Consider the following 27,958-nt stretch of genomic DNA (forward strand, 5'->3'; position numbering starts at 1 on the left):
CTTTCAAACAAAGCACCTTAAAGAAGCAGAATAGAGCTGAATAGAGATTTTTTAATAATGATGAAGGTACCCAATTCAATAGAGCGATAAAATAAGAACCATACATTTTTATGCATCAGTAACATCTTCAAATACATAAATCAAAAAATGAAGAACTAAAAGGAAAAACAGACACATCTACAAACATGGAGGGAAATAAATTTTCACCCACTTCCAATAAGGTTATGTACCTTTTTAAAAAAAACTGAAGTATGGTTAATTTACAATATTGCATTAGTTTCTGATGTACAGCAAAGTGACAGATATATATCTATATACCTATATAGATGTATTCTGCTTGTTTTGTTTTTTCTGTGGCTATACCCATGGCATGTGGAAGTTCCCAGGCCAAGGATCAAACACACACCACAGCAGCAACTTAATGTGTATGTATGTGTATATACTTACATACATACACACGCGTATACATATGTACACTCAGACACATATATCTTCTTTTTCAGATTCTTTTCCATTATAGGTTATTATAAGATACTGATATAGTTCCCTAGGCTGTAAGTAGGTCCTTGTTTATTTTATACGTAGTAGTATGTATATGTCAATCCCAAACTTCTAATTTATCTGTCCACCCCTTTCTCACCTATCCCCTTTGGTAACTGTAAGCTTTTTTCCTATGTCTGAGTCTATTTCTGTTTTGTATGTAAGTTCATTTGTATCACTGTTTTAGATTCCACACATAAGGAATATCACGATACATGTCTTTCTCTGTCTGACTTATTTCACCTAATATGATAATCTCTAGGTCCATTCATGTTGCAAATGGCATTATTTCATTCTTTTTTATGGCTGAGTACAGCGTATACCTTTTTTGACCACAAATAAGCTAGAAGAATTCATAAAAGCAATTCATCATTGCAAGCCCCCCCAATTAAGAATGTTTTGTAATTTAACATATACAGGTCATAAATACTATATGCTTAAAATATTTTCTTAATAACTATAAAGTATCAGAACAAATCCTTTATTTCTTCATAGCAACTACCACCTCCTGAAATAATAGATTCTTTTGAGTGAACTAGAAGGTGGAATGGATGTAGGCAGTAACTTTGTCTTGTTGATGCTATAACCCCAATACCTAGAACAATCCTGGGATACAAGTCATTGCTAACTCTTCTTCCTGCTCCAAACACCTTCGCCTCCTAGAGTTTATTCTCAATATAATGTCCTAAGTTGTAGAAAGTCATATAACGTTGCTGCTAAAAATCCTCCTATAATTTCATAAAAAGGCCCACCAGAACTCCGAAATCTATGAGACCTTAGGTACCACGCAGATCTCTCCAACCTCGTGTTCTATTTGATCTCCATCTCTCTCTCCAACCTAGCCCTAACAGTCTCCTTGCTATAACTCATATCAGGGGCTCTGCACTTGTTTGCCTAGAATGCTCTTCCCCTCCATAGCCACACTATTTACTCATCTCCTTCAAGTCTTTATTCACCTGTTATTTTCTCAATGAGGTCCCTCTCAGGATACTAAAAGTATCTGACATTCTGGCATGACTGATCTATCCCTACACCTTCCTGCTTTATTTCTCTCCCTAGCATTTACCATTTATTAATTTTGCTTATTTTATTATGTGTCTCCTCCCACTGAACTGTATTATCTATTAGGGTGAGAACTTTTGCCTGTTTTGCCCACTGCTCTATCTCCAACATGAAGAACAGCACTCAGGATAGCACTTTTCATAGTAGGGAGACCTTCTATCTCCAGTAAAAGTGTTACTAGGTCATTTAAAATGAAACACCAAAGGCAAATAACTATAAGCACAGGATTAAATGTACATTTTAAAAAAAAACTTCTTAAAAACCTGACAAATGGTAAGAAATACTAAGGCAAAAGTGGAATATTTGAACTTCTGAAGGCCTGCAGGGCAAAGGAAACAGAATGTAAAATTGACATAAGATGGTAAGTCTAATAGGAGACTTCCCACCAAAAGATGATGTACCAAACCACTATCCTTACAAGGTTAAAGTCAACCATAAGTAAGCCCTTACCTTCTCATAGTCTTTTATTCTTTTTAAACTTTTCTCAAAAGAGAGCAAGAGATAAGTAAATCAAATGGAGGACTTCATTAACGTCAACTGCTTGGCCAGCTGAGGCACTCAGGCCCTCAAACTCAGTAGGCTCTCATGGTAGTACTTTCAAGCAACAGCCAAAGCAAAAGCAAAATTTTCCTGGAAGAAACCCTCTGGCCTCACATTATTTGCACAAATAATTTTCCAAAGGTCACTTGGCATGACAGGATACAAGACATCATGAGCAAGAATAAATAGAAAGAAATAGATGATAAGAACAGATCATAGAATTATCAAAGTCCTAGAATTTCAAATTTAAATCTTAAAATTATTAAGCATGGACTATAAAATAACTATACTTGGAAGCTTTATTAAGCAAGCTTGAAAATAACTTCAGGGATTAAAAAAAAGGGACATAGATTTAAAAAACAAAACAGGGAGCTGCTCGTGGCTCAGGAGTAATGAACCCAGTTAGTATCCATGAGGACATGGGTTTGACCCCTAGCCTTGTTCAGGTGGGTTAAGGATCCGGCACTGCTGTGGCTGTGGTGTACTGGCAGCTACAGTTCTTTTCGACCCCCTGCCTGGGAACTTCCACACGGCATAGACGCAGACCTAAAAAAGCCAAAAAAAAAAAAAAAAAAAAAAAAACCCAAAACAGTTGGCAGGCACATCAGTAGATTAGAGAGATCTATTGATCAAGGGATCACTGGTGAACTGGAAGACAAATCAGGGGGAAAAAATCACTTAGGATACATTATAGTAAGCGCTTTATAACATTTACTAAGTAAAGAAAAAAAAAGGATCAAATACAGAAAGCAACCTATAAATCATGATTATGTTGACACCTCTGTTCTCACTTCAGTGTTTCAAAATGACAATACTATGCTTTGGTGCAGAAACTGAAGAGGATGAATATATCAAAAAGTTATTAGAGGACATAAGCTAATAAAGTGAAAAGGCTGAAGTGGTTATGTGTATGGTGGAAAAGGAAAGAAAGAGGAGGAGAGGAGCTGATGACAGTTGGAAAAAGAGATGAATATGGAGAAGGAGGAGATGATGAAGGAGGAAAAGAGATGGTGATAGAAGGGAGGAAGAGGTAGAAATAAAAGAAGAGGAGAAAGGGAAGAGAAGGAAGAGATGGAAATAGAGGAGGAGAAAGGAGGGAGAAGATAAGGGGTGGGGGACAGAGAGAGAGAGAAAAAGAAGCCCAAATAGGATGAGGCTTTAAACCTTTTGTTCCTTCATATAATGCTTGGAAACTATCCTTAGCACAAAGAAAGATCGTACAGGCCTACAATACCATCTGCATGCCTGAAAAACAAAAAGCTCTAAAAGTCCAGCTTTATCTTGTTTTGTCCTTTTAAATACACTTGGTGGCAAAACCTGAACTGATTTGAATTCAGTTTATATCAAAATATGATGTGAACTGATAAGACACTACATATTGTCTTTATTTTAATCATTGTGAATTTGTACATTTAACTGCAAAAATGTTAATGTGTTTGACATTACAAGGTACAGACCCAGACGCTTTTCTATAACCTGTCATATTCTGAATTCCACAACACAACTAGTCCCCAAAGTTATGGTAAGATAATAAATTTATATTACCATAATTGAATCCCTTCTCTTTTTCCTTTTACTCTTTGAATGAAAGTCATATATTTACTTATTTTTTTTACTAATTTTTAAATTTATTTTTTATTGTTATTTCTCCCAACACACTTTTTTTTTTTCTCACTGTACAGCATGGGGACCCAGTTACACATACATGTATACATAATTTTCTCTCCCATTGTCATGCTGCATTGTAAGTATCTAGACATAGTTTTCAGTGCTACACAGCAGGATCTCATTGTAAATCCATTCCATGAGCAATAGTTTGCATCCATTGACCCCCAAGCTCCCAATCCCTCCTACTCCCTCCCCACAAGTCTATTCTCCAAGTCCGTGATTTTCTTTTCTGTAGAAAGATTCATTTGTGCTGTATATTAGATACCAGCTATGAGTGGTATCATATGGTATTTATCTTTCTGACTTATTTTGCTCAGTATTGCTGCAAATGGCATTATTCCATTCTTTTTTATGGCTAAGTAGTATTCCATTGTGTATATACCCCACATCTTCCTAATCCAATCTTCTGTCTATCGAAGGACATTTGGGTTGTTTCCATGTCTTGGCTATTGTGAATAGTGCTGCAATGAACATGCAGGTGCATGTGTCTTTTTTAAGGAAAGTTTTGTCTGGATATCTACCCAAGAGTGGGATTGTTGGATCATATGGTAGTTCTATGTACAGATTTCTAAGGTACCTCCATACTGCTCTCCATAGTGGTTGTACCAGCTTACACTCCCACAAACAGTGCAGGAGGGTTCCCTTTGCTCCACCCCCCCCCAGCATTTGTTATTTGTGGATTTATTAATGATGGCCATTCTGACTGGTGTGAGGTGGTATCTCATGGTAGTTTTGATTTGCATTTCTCTAATAATCAGGGATGTTGAGGATTTTTTCATATGCTTATTGGCCATCTGTATATCTTCCTTGGAGAAATGTCTATTCAGATCCTTTGCCCATTTTTCCATTGGGTTGTTGGTTTTTTTGCTGTTGAGTTGTATAAGTTGTTTGTATATTCTAGAGATTAAGCCCTTGTCAGTTGCATCATTTGAAACTATTTTCTCACAGCAACGCAGGATCCTTAACTCACTGAGTGAGGCCAGGGATGAACCCGTAACCTCACGGTTCCTAGTTGGATCCATTTCCACTACGCAACTACAGGAACTCCTATACATTGTTTCATAGGAAATAGATTCTTATATCAAAGTTCCTCTTTGGACTTGAAGCTGTATCTTTCCTTATTTTAATTAAAACTAGTAAAATGACTTTGGATTTCCAAATTGTTTTACACTCTTGTAGCTAAACTGGCAACTGAAATTAGGAAACAATAATTCCTATAAAAGCTACTGTATCGTAGGTGTCTCAGAAAACTCAAACACATTTGAGTTATCTACTCTTCACTCTGCGCTTTTACGATAGAATACTCTCCTTGGCTTTCCTCTGATCTCATAAATTCCTATAGCTCAGTATCTTCCTCTCTTGCTGAACTACTAAGGCTGAATATCTTCCTTCTCTGCAGACAACACTTTTATAAATGGCTTCATCCATTCTCAATAGTTTTAAATATATTCTGTATGCTGGCAACTCCCAAATGTTTGTCTCTAGCCTAGACCATCTCTGAATTCCAAACCTATATATTCAATAGCCTACTAAACATCTCCCCCATGGGCATTTCAAAGGCATCTCTAATTTGACACAGGTAATCCAACTCCAGAACCATCTCCAAACCCTGTTCTACCTAAGTCTTCCCCCATACCAGTAGATGATGTATCCATCTATTCAGTTGTTTAAATTCACAACATAGGAGCCCCATTCCAAGTTCTCCTCTGCCCCTCATGGATAACTTACCAAGAGGTCTTATTGTATATAACTCCAAGTTTCATCCCAAACCCACTTACTTCTCTTCACCTCTATGACCACACCGAATCTAAGACTAGACCAGTTTCACCTCTGCTTCTATTGCTAATGGCAACTTCTTAACTGGTCTCTTTGTTTCCATTCTTGACCTAAACCACTGAAGAGACAATGCAATCCTCTAAAAAAGATAATGTGGATCAATGGTTGCTGAAACCATTAAGTAAAAGGCTGATGGGGAGCATTACATGAATAATCAGATTGATAACACCTAAACCTACTATTCAGTATTAATATCACAGAGAAAGACACTGTATGTGTAAGTACATACATAATACCATTACTAAAAATTTGTGTCCCAGTCCCATTCCCCAAAACAAAAACAAATCAGATCTGATTGTCATCAGCTATTAGCAGAACTGCCATTTTTTTCAGGAAATATAGAGGATATAAAAACATTAAAGAACAAAAAAGATAAAATCACCATGGTAACTCAATCAACAAAATCTAGTATGTGGGAAAACATCACCTGATAGACGTTTTTTCTTCAACAAAGAAATGACAAGTGGAGAAAAAGAGAACAAGATGAATAAAGACTTTAGAGATGCATCAACTAATCACAATGGTGAACCTTGTTTGAACCCTAATTCAAACTATAAAAAGAAATTTATAAAACAATCAGGGAGGAGTTCCTGTCGTGGCTCAGTGGTTAGCGATTCTGACTAGGAACCATGAGGTTGTGGGTTTGATCCCTGGCCTTGCTCAGTGGGTTAAGGATCTGGCATTGGCCGTGAGCTGTGGTGTAGGCTGCAGATGAGGCTTGGATCTCGCGTTGCTGTGGCTCTGGCGTAGGCCAGTGGCTACAGCTCCGATTAGACCCCTAGCCTGGGAACCTCCATATGCCACAGGAGCAGCCCAAAAACTGGCAAAACGATGAAAAAAATAAAATAAAACAAAACAATCAAGGAAATTTGAACACTAAATATTTGATACTATGGGTTAATTTTTTAAGTTGTGACTATGGTACTGTAATTATCTTTTAAAAAGACGTTTTACTTACATGCACTCCTATGTTCACTGCAGCACTATTCACAATAGCCAAGACATGGAAACAACCTAAATGTCCATTGATAGATGAATAGATTAGGAAGATGTGGTACATATACACAATGGAATACTACTCAGCCGTAAAAAAGAACTAAATAATGCCATCTACAGCAACATGGATGGAACTAGAGACTCTCATACTAAGTGAAGTAAGTCAGAAAGACAAAGACAAATACCCTATGATATCACTTATACCTGGAATCTAATATATGGCACAAATGAACCTATCTAGAGAAAAGAAAGAAACTCATGGACTTGGAGAACAGACTTGTGGTTGCCAAGGGGGAGGGGGAGGTAGCAGGATGGACTGGGACAAATACAAAGTACAAATACAAAGTATTGCATTTGAAGTGGATAAGCAATGAGATCCCGGTGTATAGCAGAGAATTATATCTAGTCACTTGTGTTGGAACATGATGGACGATAATGTAAGAAAAAAAATGTATGTGTATATATATAAAATATATATATGACCGGGTCACTTTGCTGTACAGGAGAAAATCACAGAACACTATGAATCAACTATAATAGAAAAATAAAAATCTTTTTAAAAAAGATGTTTTGGAGTTCCTGTTGTGGTTCAGTGGTTAACGAATCTGACTAGGAACCATGAGATTGCGGGTTCGATCCCTGGCCTTGCTCAGTGGGTTAGGGATCCAGCATTGCCGTGAGCTGTGGTGTAGCTTGCAGACGCGGCTTGGATCCTGCATTGCTGTGGCTGCGGTGTAGGCCAGAAGCTACAGCTCCAATTCGACCCCTCCCTAACCTGGGAACCTCTATATGCCATGGCAGGGGCCCAAGAAATGGCAAAAAGACAAAAAAAAAAAAAAAAATTTACATATGTGTATGAGTGAATGTGCATATGTGCACACACCCACACATGCCAGTCCAGCAGTACAATAGGGCTAGGGGAAGATAGGTAGGAATACAGATGAACAAAGACTGGCTATGTATTGATAATTTCCTGAAGCTGGATAATGGGTGACAGACAATGGAGGTTTGTCATAATATACTCTCTATTTCTGGGTATGTTTGAAATTTTTCCTTAAAAAAATTATGGTAGGCGTTCCAGTCGTGGCTCAGTGGTTAACGAACCCGACTAGGAACCATGAGGTTGCGGGTTCGATCCCCGGCCTTGCTCAGTGGGTTAAGGATCTGGCATTGCCGTGAGCTGTGGTGTAGGCCGGCGTCTACAGCTCCTATTAGACGCCTAGCCTGGGAACCTCCATATGCCATGGGAGCAGACCTAGAAAAGGCAAAAAAAAAAAAAGACCAAAAAAAAAATATGGTAATTTGAATCACTTTACTCTCTTGCTCAAAATCCTGCAATGAAACCCCAATAAAATGATAAGCAACATCATAAGAGCAAAGAAAATGAGGAAGGGCAGAGAGTATGTGAAATCAGCACCTAAAAGACAGCAATGATTTCTTATAAAAAAAGGATGGCTGGCTTTTGAAGAATAATACCACAGCAAAGCTGTAACTTAGAATTTTTGGAAGCAGACTGAAACAGCAGAGAGAACTGATCTACCTTGTAGAATGAGAGAAGTGACAATTTCTAAGCCAGCAAGTACAGGGCTGATTGGCAAGGAAGAACTGAAAAATCTATGGAATGATTTCATCATTAAGCTCTTCCCACCCCCAACTCAGGGACTCAAAATTTTATATGCAGGTGTGCATGTCCATTCTGTAAAAATGGAACCAGCAAAAAAGGAAAAAGATAGTTCATAAAACTATTTAAACTTTTGTTTAATAGTTGAAATTTAAATTTAATAGAAGAACTTGATGAAAAAGCCTAGGAAACCTCCCAGAACACAGAATAAAAGAGAAAAAGATGAAACTTAGAGAAGATAAAGCATAAAAAAAACACAGTGAGTCAGCCCAGGAGGTTCAACATCTGACTAATAACAATTCCATAAAAAAGGGACTAAAGCTAATGAAAGAAGAAACCTAATCAAAAAAACCCCAGAAGATTCCTAGAGCTGAAGAAAACCACAAGTCTTCAGAAGTAAGATAATTAAAATGTAAAATTTTAAATGTCTTCAATTTACACTAAAATTAAAAATTTCAGTAAAATGATTAGAAATTGAAAATCCAAGTAAATAAAACAATCACCAGATTTAATACTCACATGAAGACACTGTGTTCTGAACAGCACAGTTAATCAAATAGCTAGCTATTTATTAAAAATAAAGTTTATTTCACACAAATTTTAAGAGAGACCAAGAAATCTGATAAAGTCTCTTTTTAAAATTTATAGGCAGATATTAACACTGGTTAAAAAGTATTTGAAGACTTTTAACCTCTTCTTTAAAGGGGCCTTGAAAAAATTTAAGACCTTCAATAGTTGAGTGAAGTAAAAGGACAAACACAACTTAAACCATTATTTGGTATTAATAGAATTGCTATTTCATGTTAACTATGATAACAAACTAAATGCTAAATGAGGCTCATAATAAGGCCTATTTAGAACCTTTACGAAACGTAGTCATTTCAAATAGTTAACATTTTATGAAAGCTACAGGTTTATAACAACTATCAAGAACATTAACTATAACAACTATCAAGAACATTAACTATATATTCTGCATGCACAAAGAAAAGATGTGAACTTTTTTTGAAGATTCAGGTTCATTAGTAACATCAGTTTGAGGACATGTTGCTACTGAACCCAGGTGGGTAAATGGGTTTGTTTCAAGATTTTCAATCTTAGTATCCACTACTTATATGTCTTTATTGCTGATGAATGCCCAATTTTTTCCTGTCCATTGCATGTCCATTCTGTAAAAATGGAACCAGCTTGCAATTTACTTCTTCTTACAGACTTTTTTTTTACTTCTTCTTCCTTTTTTTTTTTTTTTTTTTTGGTCTTTTGTCTTTTTAGGGCCATACCTATGGCATATGGAGATTCCCAACTAGGGGTAGAATCAGAGCTGTTAGCCACTGGTCTAGGCCACAGCCACAGCAACTCGGGACCCGAGCCACATCTGTGACATATACCACAGCTCACAGCAACACCAGATCCTTAACCCACTGAGTGAGGCTGAGGATCGAACCTTTGTCCTCATGGATACTAGTCAGATTCATTTCTGCTGAGCCACAGTGGGGGAACTCTGACCCTTTACTGCTTATCATTGCTCCTGGGAGAAAAGTTTGGCCTTTTGGCCAGTAAATTAAAAGATTGCTTTCTTTCAATTACTTAACTTATCCAATCCTGGTATATAACATAAAATATTCAAGGATTTGGATGAAAGGAGATAGATTCAGCATTAATTTCTTGCTATTATTCCCAAGCCTCCCAAGCAGTGGTTACATGTCAGTTTGGCATGGTCCCAAAAGGCTTACCCCAAGAAAGTCAAGGTTACATCATCACTTGTATGTTTTTTAAGAGATTCATGTTTGGAATAAAAGACTGTTTTGAAATGTTTAAAGTTTAGAAACAGTCTATTTGCAACAAAACCTTATTTCTTTCCATCCACTCTGCAGCATAACAACAAAAGGCCAAATTCCTCTTGTGAGCTTTTGAGGCTGATTTCAGGGCTCAATGCCACATAATAATCCTACAGGTTTTTAACTCTTAATCAGTTTGACTGCCTGGTTTTACACTCTTGGGTAAGGATAAGGACAACTAAACAGAAAGGCACCTTAAAGTCACCCCAACAACTCAACTGATAGTCATTAAGGAGCTTCACATAGAAAGAACATAAAAAAAAAAATAAAATAAAATAAAAAAGGTGTTCCCACTGTGGTGCAGTGGGTTAAGAACCCATTGCAAGAGTTCCCGTCACTGGCTCAGTAGAAACGAACCTGACTAGAAACCATGAGGATGCAGGTTTGATCCCTGGCCTCACTCACAGTGGGTTAAGGATCTGGCATTGCCATGAGCTGTGATGTAGGTTGCAGATGGTGCTCAGATCTGGCACTGCTGTGGCTGTGCCCTAGGCCAGTGACTTACAGCTCTGATTTGACCCCTAGCCTGGGAACCTCCATATGCTGCTACTGCAGCCCTAAAAAAGTCAAAAAAAAAAAAAAAAAAAAGAAAGAAAAAAAAAAACCCCAAAAACCTGACTGCAGTGGCTTGGCCAATGGAGAGGTGTGGGTTCAATCTCTGGCCTGCAGAGTGGGTTAAAAAGATTCAGCTCAGACTCAATTCCTGGCCCATCTATGGCCCAGGAACTTCCATGCACTGTGGGTGTGACCATTAAAAAAAAGACCTTCACAAATCCATGTACGCCTAGAAATAAAACCATTAATAAAATATTTCATATGGCCTTGAAGTTAAGCTTATATAATGTATTTAATAGATAACGGATTAATAAACAGAATATATAAAGAACAACTACAAATAAACAAAAAAGTCAAAGCCAAAAAGTTGGCTAAGGATGCCAGAAAGCAATCTTCAGAAAAGAAAATACAAACAACAACTAAACCTATGAAAACAATCAACTTTATTAGAAAGCAGAGATGTTTTTTCAAAAAGTGGGATATTTTTCACCAATCTGATAAACAAATTTTAAAAAAGACTAATAATAATGGGAACTGAAAGGAATGCAAAATAGAAGGCACCGTTGCTGGGAATGTAAGTGGTAAAGCCTCTTTTGAAGGAAATTAGCTGTAGTTAACACAATTTGAAATGAATAAAACCTTTGATTCAGAAATTCTACTTCAGACTATTTTTAAAAATATATACCTGCACACATGATTTGTGTAAAGGTGTTTATTTCAGAATTATTTAGAAAAATATGTGATTAAGTAATCTGAAATTCCATAAATGAAGAAATGATTATGATATACACATGCTATGGAGTACTATGCAACAGTTCAAACAAATGAAACAGTTACAAAGGATGACATTTAAAAAACATCACTATGCCATACTGAGTAGACACAGTAAATGGCAAAAACATATTGATAACATTTATGTAAACATAGTCAAAACAAAATCATTTATTTTGATACTTAATGTGCCTGTAAGGCAGAGTAAAAGGTATGAAAAGACAAACTAACTCCATACTAATAAACGTTTTCCTCTCTACCTATACCTGGGCTTGGGGCTTGGAGGTGGTTTTGAGAGGAGTTTTGCTTTATTTGTATTGTCTGAATTTTGAAAAAGAGAAGATATTTATCTATTAAAGAATAAAAAACAAAGGTTAAGAATAGTAAATCCATTTGTTATATGTCTTACATGATACTAATATGGTATATGTGTGTATTATATGAGAGAGACTAATATATAGAGGAGTATTACAGAAGCTATTAAGATCTATAAAGATTTTAAATTCTCTGTTTTGTTTTTTGTCTTTTTAGAGCTGCACCTGCAGCATATGGACCCCAGGCTAGGGGTCAAATTGGTGCTACAGCTGCTGGCCTACGCCATAGCAATAGCAATGCCAGATCTGAGCCACATCTGTGACCTAAACCAATGCCGGATCCTTAACCCACTGAGCAAGGCCAGGGATTGAACCTTCGTCCTCATGGATGCTATTCAGATTTGTTTCTGCTGAGCCATGACAGGAACTCCAAGATTTTAAATTCTTTAATAAAGGTATATTACCTTAATTATCAATAAAATCCAAGAAAAGTATTTCAATTTCAAAGAAAAAGAGAATATGCAGGCAAGTTACCCTCTGAGATTTAAAAGAGATTGTTACTTTGATTTTTTAAAAAAATCAATACATTCCTAAACAGTCCGAACATATTTAGTATTCCTGAAAAAGAGAAGTTAATATACACTGATGGCCACTGAACCTATAATGTTTAAAAAATAAATAAAATCTGGATATGGCCCAAATCATATGTAACATTTAGAGCTGCTTGTAAATTAAGGTTTAGGAATAACAAACAAAGAAACTTGGCAATACCCTTAAGTATATAAAAACTTAACTTGCTAATTTTGATGAATTTTACCCTAAAAATTGGAAGCCAAAATTATACTGTTATTTATTTCTATAAGGACATAATAAAACACCTATGAAAATTCTTGGAATAAACTATAATGATATGCATAACCAGATTTACTATCATATTTCCATTAAAAGGTACATAATAGTTTAAATGACTATTTACTAATATCATGATTTGGTAAGTTTTCACCCTATTCTTCATCATCCCAAGGGAACAGATTCCCTAGAGGGAAGTCATTATACAGTCATAAAAGAAAGCTAAAACTGCTAAAAGTTAAAACTACCAAATACACTCCATTCTTCCTTAAGAATGCAGTGAAAAATACACAAAACATTTTTGAAGTAACCTCAAATTCTCCTTTGCACACATCTCTGGTGTTGATGCGATTATAAAGTATACCTCAAAGCATCTTAACAAAAGGTTGAATAACGAAGAAATATGTTCAGTATTAAGTGATATGAAGGACAATACCAAATGCACATTTGAGGCTCTAGACCTGATTCTAGTTTGCTCTCTGTGCCTGGATCTGGGACTTAAAATCTCAACAAGCCTTAGTTTCCCAATCTTGAAATGGAAATGACAAAATACTCTGTATGTTTCAGTTATTTGTGGCTTAGGAGTTAATGTACAATAAATATACTAAAGTGCTTTGGAAGACTATAAAGCACTATAGAAATATGTTTTCAAATTATTCTTATCACAATAAAATACTAGCAAAATCAATTTTTGTTCAAATTATACCTATGTAGTATTTATAAAAGACTAAACATTTTTTAGAGAACTATTTACTAGGGACATTGACAAATCACAAGCATATCCATTAAAACAGTGTCCATGGCAAGCCATTTTGCTTCTTTACATACTTTATCATCACAGAATTCCACTTGTCAAATCCAACATGAAAGATGTCAAGCTAGCTAACTAAACCTTCCTGCCAAATCTGTCATTTTTCCAAAGGCCATGCTCTCTCTTCAAAGCTTTTGCATATATTCCATGTTTCTTCCTATATCCCTTTATATCCACCACCAAAGACTGAGGGTTTGCTAGGGTGGCAAGGTAAACTGTCATATTTGCCAGATCCCATACAGACATATCAAGTAGAAAAAGATACCAAATGACAAGTACACACACACGTGCATACATGCACATATGAATGTGTACACACACACACACACAAAGTGTCCTTCATTCTTTAGGGAGAAAGATATTTCTTATACAGCAAATGATCATCACTTTAAAAGGAAGTGTATAACACAGGCGAAAGAAGAAAAATAAATCTTACTCACCATCTCCCATAGCCATTCAGATAGTCCAGGGAGCTCTCTCAAACCAAGAGGTCAAACAGCACAGCAAATAAATGCAGCTTGATGCCTGCGCCACTGGGCTCGGCCTGCAGCCTGCAGACACCCTGCAGACACCCGGAGCACTGTGTGACCCAGGCCGCGCTGCAGCTCTGCACCGCAATAGCCAACAGCTGCTACTCCATTTCAAAATAAAAGTCTGGGGTCTTACTGAAAATCCTCATCTATTTAGCAGAGCCTAGCAGAGCTTGATCAAGATTATTCTTTAACTGCACATAGGCAGTTAGATACAGGCTATGGTGTTTCTCCTTGTACTGGCTGCCAGCAATTTAATGTAAGAAAAGCTCTAGGAACCAATAAATGCCATCCCACTGGGGGACTTTTAATGCAATCATCAAAACACAAGGCATGTGTTCAGCAATCATTTCCTGCTTCCCTAAAGATATCCATGTAATCAGTAGCAATCACATGATCTGATGGATTAACTGATTTGTGCCTTTTTAAAAGGTTTTCATCCTTTTGTCATTACCTTTTAATATTTACAGCAAAAGATTGCTAGAAGTGCACAAACAGGAATAGCCTAGTTTCCATGATTAACTGTTCTCATTATGCAGGAAGCATTTCTGGCTGCCGTAAACAAATCACGTCAAAGGCAGCCCATCAAAGGCTGCTCTGTGTGCGGACAGCAGGGCCGCACGAAACAAAGCTTGCCTCTGGTGGAGGAGACAGAACCTAGCCAGTGCGCAGCTGCAGGGACACGGAGCACCCTCCCTCCATCCAAGCTGCACAAGCATCAGCATATTGTCAAGCTCCGAGAAAGCCCTGGGGCTCATGGTCACAAACAGATATGTTTGTAAATCAACCTAAGAAAAGGGTTGCTTTGCTTTTCACCAAAGGGTATGTTATAAACTAGACTGCAAGTTACCGTATTGCCTCTTATCACCAAATAGCAAGGTAATTTCAAAGCCTAATTTCTATGCTTTATTTTATTGCCAGCCTCCCAAAACAATTCTTTTTCCTAGCAACAATTTTCAAACAGAGAAGTTGGGAAATATTTTACAGTGATTGCATGCCAAGACTGCATTAGGTCCTTACAATACACTTGACAAATCAGAATTGTGTAGTTTTTTCGTGAAAAAGAAAAAGACTTGCAGTCACAGTTACCAACACGTTGGTGTTTACATCTCTGTTAGCCTAGGAGCCTGTCTAGAAAGCTCCATGACGACACCAGACCCTGCCATAATCACAAGGGGCCTGCAACTTTCAGTCTTTTCTTTCCTGCAAGGCTGGTGTTAACTTCTTTCAGCCACGATTTGATTAATTTTAAATCTAGTGTCCTTCTAATAGCAGAGTTAATTCCACTGCACTTAAAGATTCTGCCTAACTTATTCTGTAACATAAGAATTAAAGTTAGGCTTGAAAAACCCTAAAGACAAAAATAAAAAAGCCATGCGCTTCTTACTATTCCCCAATTAACTGACATGCTCAAATCTCTGCTAAAAGAATTTATTTTGTGTTCCTGAGTGTGCGGAACTTATGCTCTAGAAAATCAAGTCAAAGAGTTCAATTAAAAACCTAAATTGGAGTTCTCTTGTAGTGCAGCGGTTGAGGATCTGATGCCACTGCTGTGGTGTGGGTTCAATCCCTGGCCCAAGAACTTCTGCATGCCAGTCTCGGCCAAAAAGAAAAAAAAAAAAACCTTAAAAGAGTAGAACAAGCTATTGCCTTTGGAATTGATTAGCAATGATAATCTGCTGTGTAGCACTGGAAGCTATGTCTAGTCACTTATGATGGAGCATAGCATAATAATGTGCGAAAATAGAATGTGTACATGTACGTGTAACTGGGTCACGACGCTGTACAGTAGAAAAAAAAATTGTATTGGGGAAATAACTATTAAAAAATAAAATAAATAAAAATAAAATGAAAAAAAGAGTACAGATATGGCAGTCATAAAAGAAATCAGAGGCAAAAGCATGAGACGAAAAGTTATATACTAGGACATGCATAAGTGGAGAAGAGGTGGACTGAAGAAAAAAGAAAAGCTATTTTTCCTAACAATAAATGTATCTAAGATAGTGTTAGGCCATGTCACTTCCACCACAATCCTCTCCAGCCTGAAATCCTTCCTACTTCCAGAAGTCTATTATATTCCCTTCCACGGCCTAAAAGGCCCTCAATTTCAGGGTTCCTGCTTACTTTTTCAACTTCATTTCATATATGGTCTCCCTTTCAACCCAGCTCTGGTCTTCCTTTCATTCTTCAAATATACTAAGACCTTTTCTACCGCTCAGCCTTTTTGATCATGTTTTCTCTGCCCAAAGTATTTTTCCTACCATGTATCCAATGAGTAGCTCATTCTCCCTTATCAGGTCTCAATTCAAATGTCAACTTTCAGACAGACTTGCCCCACTATTCTATCTAAAGTGGTATCACTGAGTTGGTTACTTAGTATCTCCATACACTATTTACTTCACTTAATTACTGTGCAGATGACAACTTTTGGGGAGTGGGGGGCACATCCGTGGCATGTGGAAGTTCCCGGGCCAGCAATCAAATCTGAGCCGCAGCAGTGACCCAAGCTGCTGCAGTGATAAGGCCAGATCCTTAACCAGCTGCGCCGCAAGAGAACTCCTAGATGATAACTTTCCACTACAGTGGCTCTTAAAAAGTTATACTACCTTTACAACAAATCCTTTGGGTTTCGTCTGTGTGTATTTAGTTAAATGACTTTTTTTATCCCAAAACACTCTAAATCAATATACTGTAAGCAATGCAATATTTCATTATTATGGTTTTAGGCAAAGACACACTAAAATTTTTAACTTACTCTAATAGGTTTGAGTCACAGACTATCAGATGGAACAAAGCTGAACTGAATGCAATGTTTGCGCGAACTCACAATTACTAGCTTTGCATATGTGCACCAAGTGAGAGAGAGAAGAGGTGGTATCTTTAAAAGCTCTTCAATCTACTGTGTGCATGAACTATTTCCACAAGTTTCCATGTTGAGCCTTAGTTGTGCCCTAAATGTTTTCCTGGTCTATAATTTTATTTAAAAAATTTAAAATTTAAGTAATGATGAGCCAACAAAGGACTGAAAATTATGTGGGGAAAAATTGTGTAAAAATAAAAAAGGAGTCAAATAAACCTTCATTATATTACTTTAGGCATAAACTATTTATTTGCCTTCAAATTGCTAATTATAAAAATTTGTTTTCAGGAGTTCCCGTCGTGGCGCAGTGGTTAACGAATCCGACTAGGAACCATGAGGTTGCGGGTTCGGTCCCTGCCCTTGCTCAGTGGGTTAATGATCCGGCGTTGCCGTGAGCTGTGGTGTAGGTTGCAGACGCGGCTTGGATCCTGCGTTGCTGTGGCTCTGGCGTAGGCTGGTGGCTACAGCTCCTATTCGACCCCTAGCCTGGGAACCTCCATATGCCACGGGAGCGGCCCAAGAAATAGCAAAAAGACAAAAAAAAAAAAAAAAATTTGTTTTCAGTGCTGGATTGATACATTTTTCTACCTGTGAAAATTATTAAAGCATCTTGGGTTGGGACAAAACATAATATCAGTTAGGAAAGTTGAGAAATAACTTTTTCATATAATTGCTTTTTACTTAGAAGCAAGAATTTTAGGAATAATTTAATTTCATTAAATTCATTAAACAAGGAATAGTGACATTTCTTCCATTACTAACTATAATCATTCTGGATATCTATTTGTTTACTTGTTTATGATTTACCTTTCTCACTAGAATAGAGACAGAAACTTTGTCTTCTTCACTGCTGTGATACAATCTATCTAAATCTTTTTTTTTTTTTTTGTCTTTTTGCCATTTCTTGGGCTGCTCCCGCGGCATATGGAGGTTCCCAGGCTAGGGGTCGAATCGGAGCTGTAGCTGCCAGCCTACGCCAGAGCCACAGCAACGAGGGATCCGAGCCGCATCTGCAACCTACACCACAGCTCACGGCAATGCCGGATCGTTAACCCACTGAGCAGGCGCAGGGACTGAACCTGCAACCTCATGGTTCCTAGTCGGATTCGTTAACCACTGCGCCACGACGAGAACTCCTATCTAAATCTTAAAAAGACCATTCTTACATCTGAGTACAAAATAGATTCCAGGGGTAAAAGAGATATCTATTACAATAATGCAGATAAAAACTGAAGGAGACTTAGAATAGGGTTTTGATTGTAGAAATGGAAAAAAAATAAGTGACTTTGGCATATATTAGGATTTCAGACGTAGAAATGACTGATGAGTTAGAATGGGAGATAAATTCTAATCAAGAAAGTTTTTAGGAGTTCCTGATGTGGCTCAATGGGATTGGCGGCATCTCGGGAGCTCTAGGGACACTGGTTCGATCCCTGGCCCAGCACAATGGGTCAAGGATCCACATTACCACAGCTGTGTGGCTCAGGTCACAACTGTGGCTTGGATCTGACTTCTGGCCCAAGAACTCCATATGCCACAGGGTGGCCAAAAAAAAAAAAAAATTCTAGCCTGAGCTGATGGTAGTACCACTGACTGAAATGGGTAAACTGGGGGAAGAACAGTTTTGAGGGAAAGGAAGAGACAATAGGGTTTAACTCTGGACTTCTTAAGCTTGAAATATCTATTACACATCCTAACAGAAATGTCATCAAAAGCACAGGCTCCCAAATGTAGAGCTCAGAGAGATAAATGAGGGCTAGAAAGGCACATTCAGGAATCATCAGCAAATAGTTACCACTTAAAGCCTTTAGGCTGGATTAGATCACCGGGAGAGAATAAAGACAAGGGAAAAGAGACTTGGGCCTTGAGATCTGCCAACATGATAAATGAGCTTTCCTCTCTAGTCCCTTTCCTTACTAACAAATTCATTAAAGTCTTTTTCAATGACAGCATAATACTATCATCAAAATCATGATGACCAATTTTTACACACCAATATGTATATTATAAACTTCAACATGCACATTTGACTGTTTGCAGTATTACTTCAATCAAAAAGATTTCTGAAGTCTCCCTCCAAGAGAAATTAATGCCAGATACTAATTCCAAAATTCCCTGTTTATGGAGAGACAAGAGGAAACAAAAAATCTTTATTTTGAAGGTAACAGAAATAACCTCACAAAAAATAAGTATGATAAGAGGTTCAAAAGAGACCATATCCAAATAATAAATATATTAAATTTATAGTATGCATTATCCTTTTTTTTCTTAGAGTTACAACTATGTAGTCTTGAATACACAAATGAGAATGCACTGTAAATGGTATGAAAACACATAAGACTCAATTTAAAGAATTTTAGCAATTCTCCATCTTCTTGCTGCTTATGGCTCCTCTGGAAATGGACAGAAGTAACTGTTAGAAAAATAAGGACACGGTACTTAAAACACCTTCTATTCAGAGAAGAGGAGTGAGAAACAGCTGGCCATCAGGGTGAGGACTGGTAGTGCTGAAGTCAATTTATGCTAAGTTTAGATTGGGTAGGCACAATCTTTTTAACATTAAATTCTCACTCCATCTGCCTTCCTGCAAATAAGGCACAATCTTGGTTTACTCCAGAGAAAAAGAACTAAATTATATTAGTAACTAGTTTTCCTCTATTTGACTATAACAACTCATACACCAAATTTTTTCTCCAACATCATTCACATTACAAAGCTAACCACACTCTCTTAAATATGAACCTACTTTTCCAGGTGGAAAAACCATGTATACTATCTTTGGAAACAGAATATATTATTTACATATATGGTTAATTAGTACTTAAGGACTGAAGTCTAGGTAAATGCTAGCTAATAAAACTAAACACCATTTAGCAATCTTACAAAAAGGAGGGCAACCACAAAAGCAAATAAATGCCAGATACCAACACCAAATCTCCTTGAATTCCAACTTGATTTCATTCTAATTAAAAGTAAAAAATGATTATACTGGTCAAGTTTCTAAGTCTTTGTCTCTTTACTAGTATCGTTACTGACTGTCTACACATAGATGTAACAGAGTAATCAACCCTACAATTTCTGCTAAAAACAACTAAGTAAAATAATTCCTCTGGGAATGAAAACACATTTTACGCATGGAAGATAGAGGGCAAGAGGATCATCATACCTTCAACGCAAAAGATACAAAAAATTAGATAAAAGAATAGACTCATTTTAGACAATTAACCAATCTTAATATTTTCACTTATTCCAAAAGAGTCAGAGGATAGATAATGATCCACAGGATGTAAATACTTTGTTACTATATCCTAAATTTTAAGTCACGAAGTCAAGTCTGCTGAATCAGTGATGTAATACTGACTTGAAGGTATAGTTTAGTGTCTATCTAGAACTTTGCTAAATAATTTTAGAAATGTTTGAGAACTGGAATAACTTAATTATTCTTACCTTTGCAGACACTCAAAATCATACCGCCTGAATTTTGTACTTCATCAAATTTGGCAAGTATCGTTTCTAATCTGGGAATAAAGAATAAATTTTGTTTTATATACAATTTAATAGAAACAATTTCCTTCACCATCTCCCTGAGAAAAAACAATTCCAGGGATTCAGTTAGCTCTATACAATTCTCTTTTTTAATTAACTCACTTACTGAAAGGAGATTCTTCAATGGAAAGAAGCAATCAAATAGAGGCAGCACTCTACACACTCACAGGTTATGTTTATGAAAAGATAAGGGGCAGGGGAAGGGATTAAGAAGTACAAACTAAAATGTATAAAATAAATAAGGATATACTGTACAACAGAGAGAATATAGTCAGTATTTTGTAATAGCTACAAATGGAATAAAACCTTTAAAAATTGTTAATCACTATGGTGTATATCTAAAACTTACATAATGTACATCAACTATACTTCAATTTTAAAAGATAACTTTCACACAAAAGTTTCACATTTCATTACAAAATTATTTCTCCAAACCCATCAAAAACATTTTAGTTCCAAACTTATAATGAATTTCACTCAGTCACCAAGACATCTTTAGAAAGTACACAAAAATCATGCCAAGAAACTCAAGGCAAACATAAAAATAATGAAATATAAAATGTCAGAAATTAAAGTGAGGCCAATATGACTGATAATCTTATAATCCCTATTAACCTGTTTTAATTCAATACTAATTCTATTAGCACTTCTGATATTATATTCAGAATAATTACTTTCTATACTTCTGCTGTCACTTTTTTAAAGTTAAAAATGTGTTTCTCATTACAAAAGCAATGTACACTCATAAAAGAAAATTAGGAAATATAAATAGGAACAAAGGAAAAAACCACAATCCCACCATCCTGAGATTTTATGTAACCATATGCTTTCTGATGCCTTTTATTTATATATAAATTTTCTTTGGACCAAAACGGGATCATGCTGACAGCACTATTTTTTACTCTCTAATATTGTATCATGCTGATTTATTCTTAAATTTATGATTTGGAGATCAGGGGAGGTCTTTAATTGCCAAATGTTTTTCTCTGACTTACCTCAATGTTTCTGTCATAATTTCAATTCTAAATCAGTTATACATCAGTCCACTCATGTCATTTCTTCCTTGTAAACTGAGGAGGCAGATACTCCTCAATCTAAAAAATTTTTTTGGTTGAAAATCATCTAGGAATTCATTATAATGGGATTTCTACACCTTAATCTCATCTTTTACTTCCATTAAATTCAACAAATAAAAATTCAACAAATAAACATCGGAAGGCACGTTCAATCAAAAGACACAGATCTCTTCATCTTACATAGTAGTTATATTATAGAGAACTGAGCAGATGCTGAACAGGTTGCCCAGAGACAAGGTGTGGACAAGATGAGGTGGGGGAGGGAACACTGAAATTAGAATGAAAACCAGAAAGGTCAAAACAAAAAGGAGAGCACTTAGGAGAGCTCTTTGGGAAAAAGGCAGAACAAGACATATGGAAGGAGGAAATTAACACTCAGCTTTTCGCAGCAAAATGGGAGTAGGAAACCAAGGGCTGAAAGCTCTGAGAGAAAAAGAGGATTGGTAAGGGATTGAGGTGGGACAGATAAAATTATCCCAGGGAATGGAGATGTAGGCAGCTTTAACAGGAAGATGGGTCAACTGAAATACGTGGCAAGTATAACAGTAACAAGGAGAAAGAAAGGTAGAAGAAATAATAAAAAGCTATGATAAAATAATAATATAGCTATTTAGAAAAACAAGTTTATTCATAATGGAAAAGGAGGAAAGAAACAATGTGAGAGCAGAAAGAAGAGACTAGGATATTTAACTAATTAAGGAAGAAAAAAATAAGGAAATTCAATGGAAGGCAAATACAAAAGAGGCTGGAATGTCTAAAGGATTATGCACACAATTTAGGAGGCCAAAGAAAAGAAAAGAAGCCTGTAAAGCTCTGGAAGGCTCTGATGCAGGATAAAGATAGAGACCCGTAAAGTACTAGTTTAGAATTGGAGAAGTGACTCTATCCAAAGTCCATATTTAAGTTGGAATCATAACAAACCACAGGTACAACATGAAAGAGACAATTAGGTATCTCAGACCTTATCTTTTTTTGTATAACAGCCTATTATTGAGATAAAAGTCATCCCATACAATTCACCTCTTTAGAGTGTGCATACAATTCAATGGCTTTTAATTTAAAGCCAGAGTTGTGCACAATTCTAAAACATCATTATCATCCCAAAAAATAACCCTGTACCCATTAACAGTCACTCCCATTTCCCCAAATTTCCTCAGTCCTATAGAGTCACTAATCTGACTTCCTTTCTTTTTTTTTTCCTAACTTCCTTTCTAGAGATTTGCCATAAATCATTTCATATAAGTCAAGTCATTCAACATGTAGTCTTTCATAGCTGGTTTCTTTCACTAGGCTCATTTATGCTGTAGCAAATATCAGTCATTCCTATTTATGGCCAAATAATAGTTCATTGTAAGGATATATCATATTTTGTTTATCCATTAGCTTACACACGAGAGGAGGTGAGGTATTTTGATTTTTTTTAGTTACTATGTATATTCACAGTGCTCTTATGAACACCTGTGTACAGATAGGCTTTTGCATGGATATATGTTTTCATTTCTTAGGTATATAACTAAGGGTAGAACTGCTGGGTCATATGGTAACTCTATGTTTAACATTTTTTTTTTTTAATGGGCCACACCCATGGTATATGGAAGTTTAAGGGAAGGAACGGAATCTGGGCCACAGCTGTGACCTACACCACAGCTGTAGCAACACCAGATCCTTTAACCCACTGCGCCAGGCTGGGGATCAAATGCCCACCACCAGTGACTTGAGCTGCTGTAGTCAGACTCTTAACCCACTGTGCCATGGCGGGAACTCTTACGGTTAACATTTTGAGGAACTGCAAACTGTTTTCCAAAGTTGCTACACCACTTTACATTCCCATCAGCTATGCATCAAAGTTCTAACTGTCCTACATCCTTATCAACACATATTATTGTCAGTCATTTGGTTTTAGCCATCCTAGTAGATGTGAAGTAGCATCTCATTACAGTTTTAACTTGTATTTGTCTGATGGCTAATGATGAGGAGTATCTTTTCTCACGTGCTCACTGGCAACTTGTGTATTTTCCTTGAATGTCTATTCAAGTCCTTTGTATGTTTTTTTATACTGGATTATCCATCCTTTCACTGTTGAGTTGTAACAGTTTTTTATACTTTCTTTATATCCTCAGGACATCAATCTTTTAACAGATGTATGATTTGCAATATTTTTCCCATTATGTGGGTCTTTCTGATTTACTGATGGTGTACCTTGAAAAAAACGCAATTTTTAATTTTGATGAATGAAAATTTATCTATTTTTTTCCCTTTGGTTGCTTATCCTTTTGGTATTATATAGAAGGAACCATTGCCTAGCACTTTCTACAAGTTTTATCATTTTGCATGTAGTTCTATGATCCATTTTGAGTTAATTTTGGGATGTGGAATGAGAAAGAAGTTCAATTTTATTCCATTACATGTGGAAATCTACAAGCACCACTGATTGAAAACCCTTTTTTTTTTTTTGTCTTTTTAAGGCCGCACCTTCAGCGTATGGAAGTTCCCAGGCTAGGGGTTGAATCGGAGCTGTAGCTGCCGGCCTATACCACAGCCACAGTAATGCCAAATCTCAGCTGTGACCTACACCACAGCTCATGGCAATGCTCAATTCTTAACCCAATGAGCAAGGCCAGGGATCAAACCTGCATCCTCATGGATACTGGTTGGGTTCATTACCACTGAGCCATGACAGGAACTCTGAAAAGACTAATTCTTTCCCCACTGAGTGCTGAGTGCTGTTGTTACCTTTGATGAAAATCAATGGACCATAAATTTAATCTAAGAGTTTCTTTTCCGGTGAGCTATAATGTCCAGTGTTATGATGGTACCATACTGCCAGAGCTTTATCTTTTTAAAAAATAGCTGACAAAGAAAAAATTTTTTGTATATTATTAGCTTTAACTGATTTGATTCAATGGATTTATGAATTATACTTAAGTTTGGTTGTTTAACAAAGAAGAATGTGGGTTTTTTTTGTCTTTTTGCCTTTTCTAGGGCCACTCCTGCAGCATATGGAGGTTCCCAGGCTAGGGGTCTAATTGGAGCTGGAGCCACTGGCCTATGCCAGAGCCACAGCAACGTGGGATCTGAGCCGCATCTGTGACCTACACCATAGCTCACAGCAACACTGGATCCTTAACCCATTGAGCAAGGCCAGGGATCAAACCCACAATCTCATGGTTCCTAGTCAGATTTGTTAACCACTGAGCCACGATGGGAACTCCAAAGAAGAATGTTTTCTATATAAACATGAGGGTAGGTGAAACAGAACTTTAAACTGTATCCAACGAGAAATTTGGAAACCACAAAGAGGGCAGCATTTGAGAGGCAGAAATATTCTTTCTGAAAACTAAAGTTAGAATAGGACCACTCTGATTAATATATATAAACATATTTATACAGTTTCTATATTTTATAGTTTTCATAAACTATATATAGTTTATATACATACAGTTTTTGGAGTTCCCGTTATGGTGTGGTGGAAATGAATCTGACTAGGAACCATGAGGTTGTGGGTTCCATCCCTGGCCTTGCTCAGTGGGTTAAGGACCTGACATTGCTGTGAGCTGTGGTGTGCGCTGAAGGTGTAGGTCAGATCCTGCGTTGCTGTGGCTGTGGTGTAGGCTGGCAGCTGTAGCTCCAATTTGACCCCTAGCCTGGGAACCTCCATGTGCCGTAAGTACGCCCTAAAAAGCAAAAAAAAATTAAAAAAAAAAGAATAGGACCACTCTGATTAATATATAGATATTAATATATATATATAGTCTATATGTTTTATAGTTTTCATAAACTATATATAGTGTATATATACAGATTTCAAAGACTATTTAGTATAAAGTCACTTGAGAACAGACATTGGTAGAAAGGGAGTTCCTGTCATGGCGCAGCAGAGACCAATCTGACTAGGAACTATGAGCCTATGGGTTTGATCTCTGGCCTCACTTGGGTTAAGGATCGGCGTTGCTGTGAGTTGTGGTGTAGGTTGCAGACGTGGCTCAGATCTGGCATTGCTGTGGCTGGGGCATAGGCCAGCAGCTACAGCTCTGATTTGACCCCTAGCCTGGGAAACCCCATATGCCATGGGTGTAGCCCTAAAAGAAAAAAAAAAAATGTTGATAGAAACAAGGAAACAGTGGAACAATCATCTGAAGAAATGGGTACACCAAAATTCATTCTATTTTACCTTAAAGAAGTTTTAAAACTTTTCAATATAAATATACCCAGTATTCTGAAATCATATACAATCTAAAAATATGAGGCCAATGTAAAGATAGAAATAGGAGTTCCCGTGGGCATGGTACGAATCCACTAGAACAAAGGTGCGGGTTATCCTCCCTTGCTCATGCGTTGCGCGAGTGTTTAGGGCGACGATAATCTGTAAAAAGTGGCTTTCATAGAATATGCCGCGGGAGCCAAGACATAGCAACAACAACAATCATACAAAAGACAAAAAGACAAAAAAAAAAAAAAAAAAGAAATACTGCACCCTGAAAAGCAAAGCTCACCATACCATGTACCCACTCAGAGTCCTTCCTATTTCCTACCTCCTGGAGAGAAGCATTGTAGAGAGGCACAAGCACAGCACAGAAGAAAGAACTATGGACTGGGGGTCAGGAAGCCTTCAGCTTCTCACCAACCAGCTGCTACTACTCTGGACCTCAGAGCCCTCATCTGCCAAGCGGCTAGTTGTTCAGAGGAGGGAAAACCATAATAAAAATGGACAAGATTATAAATCACTGGCTTATTTCAGAAAAAACAGAAAAGCATAAACTATCCACATATGATAAAACGTCTACGAGCTGATTCTGATGAGAGGAAAAAAATCAAATAGGGATTGCCTCTAATAACTAAAATTACTTACAAAATATAACTTAAGGAAAAAGGAGAATTATAGGCCAATCTCACTTTGAGCACAAATACAAAAAATTGTTAAGCAATATATGTGGACGATTTATAACAAAGGCAAAAACTGAAAAAAGGTGTTTACAACAAGTGGTTCTGAGTCAAATGGAGATCCATGTGAAAAAAAAAAAAATGTAACCGAACACTTATCTTACACCATTTACCAAAAATCCTCATGAGGTCAATAAATCAAAATGTGAATAAAATTTCAGAGAATGTCTCCACGACATTAGGGTCTTCAACTGGGCACAGAAATGTCCAATCATGAAAGAAATGACTAAGAACTACATTATAATTAAGAAAATATGCACATTGAAACCAATCCAACTAGTAACCAAGAGGTTGCTGGTTTGATCCCTGGCCTCACTCACTGGGTTAAAGATCTGGCTTTGCCCTGAGCTGTGGTGTAGGTCACAGACGCAGCTCGGATCCTCTGTTGCTGTTGCTGTGGTGTATGCTGACGGCTACACTTCTGATTCGACCCTTAGCCTGGGAACTTCCATATGCCGCCGGTGAGGCCCAAAAAAAAAAAAAAAAAATATATATATATATATATGTATATCAAGACATTATCAAAAAAGTAAAAAGGCTCTCCCAAGTGCCAGGCTAGGAGCCAGTGGTGCAGGGCTCACCTGGGCCCTGCGGGCTAGGATGCAGGCGTGGCTGTAGGGTTCACGTGGCTGCTCCTGGGCCTGGGCATGTGTGGCCGGTGCCTCCATGCATGGACTGGTGGCCCTCAGCCCTATGCGGGCAACACGAGCTAATGGCTGAGTCTGTCATCAGAGGTCATGAACTTGGCGCCCCACCCTCTGCAGCTCTACCTGTGCCTCATGCCCACAGGAATCTGGTTGCTATATCTGCCATGTACCTAGAGCACTGGTTTGGCAGCTGAACCAGGTTGTTTTCCAGATTGGTACATATATATCTCTCTTTGGCACTGGAGCTGTTCTTTTTTTGTCTTCCTGCCTTTTTATGAGGGCTGCTCCCGCGGCATATGGAGGTTCCCAGGCTAGGGGTTGAATTGGAGCTGTAGCCACCGGCCTACACCAGAGTCACAGCAATGCCAGATCCAAGCCGTGTCTGTGACCTACACACAGCTCACGGCAACGCCGGATTGTTAACCCAATGAGCAAGGCCAGGGATCGAACCCTCAACCTCATGGTTCCTAGTCGGATTCGTTAACCACTGAGCCATAACGGGAACTCCTAGAACTGTTCTTATGTGTGGAACAGGCTGTATTATTAATGGACATGTGGGACCAGGACTACTATAAGAAGGTTAAAAGAACAGCAAGTCGCCCAACAGCTGCTGGAGACATTTCAACTCTTCAATCTTGTTTTTCTCGGAGCACAGCTGACCTTGGCATTGGGTGTTCTTCTGTATGTGAATCACTATAGCATAGCTCTTGAAGCATCATCCCTACTTCTTGTCATCACCTACCTGCTAATGAAAAGAATTACGTACTGGCCTCAATTAGCCTCGGATTTACACTCTGGACATCCACAGACCTGAAGATTGTTGGGATAAATTCACCTCCAACCAAACAATAGGACTACTACTTTTTTTAGGGACTGTCCTTGGGAATTTGTGGAAAGAAAAGGAGACAGGTGAAACAAAGAAATATATAGATAATAAATAGAAAGTTAGCAAATTAA

At 37.4% G+C, this 27,958-nt stretch overlaps 1 protein-coding gene across 39 annotated transcripts in view; it reads right to left on the bottom strand.

Annotated features, from left to right (window-relative positions):
* The window catches only part of CLASP2 (cytoplasmic linker associated protein 2), a 205,160-nt gene that overhangs the window by 144,061 nt on the left and 33,141 nt on the right, over positions 1–27,958 (bottom strand). For 28 of the 39 annotated variants that reach the window (XM_021071582.1, XM_021071594.1, XM_021071595.1 and 25 more), the window contains exon 7: positions 20,239–20,309. In XM_021071582.1, the coding sequence (XP_020927241.1) occupies positions 20,239–20,309 (71 nt within the window). Of the gene's footprint in view, positions 1–13,841; positions 14,579–20,238; positions 20,310–27,958 lie in introns of those variants that run through there. The other 11 variants (XM_021071601.1, XM_021071600.1, XM_021071610.1 and 8 more) reach the window with 8 other exon arrangements.

This window comes from Sus scrofa, chromosome 13 (assembly GCF_000003025.6).
Source record: "Sus scrofa isolate TJ Tabasco breed Duroc chromosome 13, Sscrofa11.1, whole genome shotgun sequence".
Lineage (NCBI taxonomy): Eukaryota > Metazoa > Chordata > Mammalia > Artiodactyla > Suidae > Sus > Sus scrofa.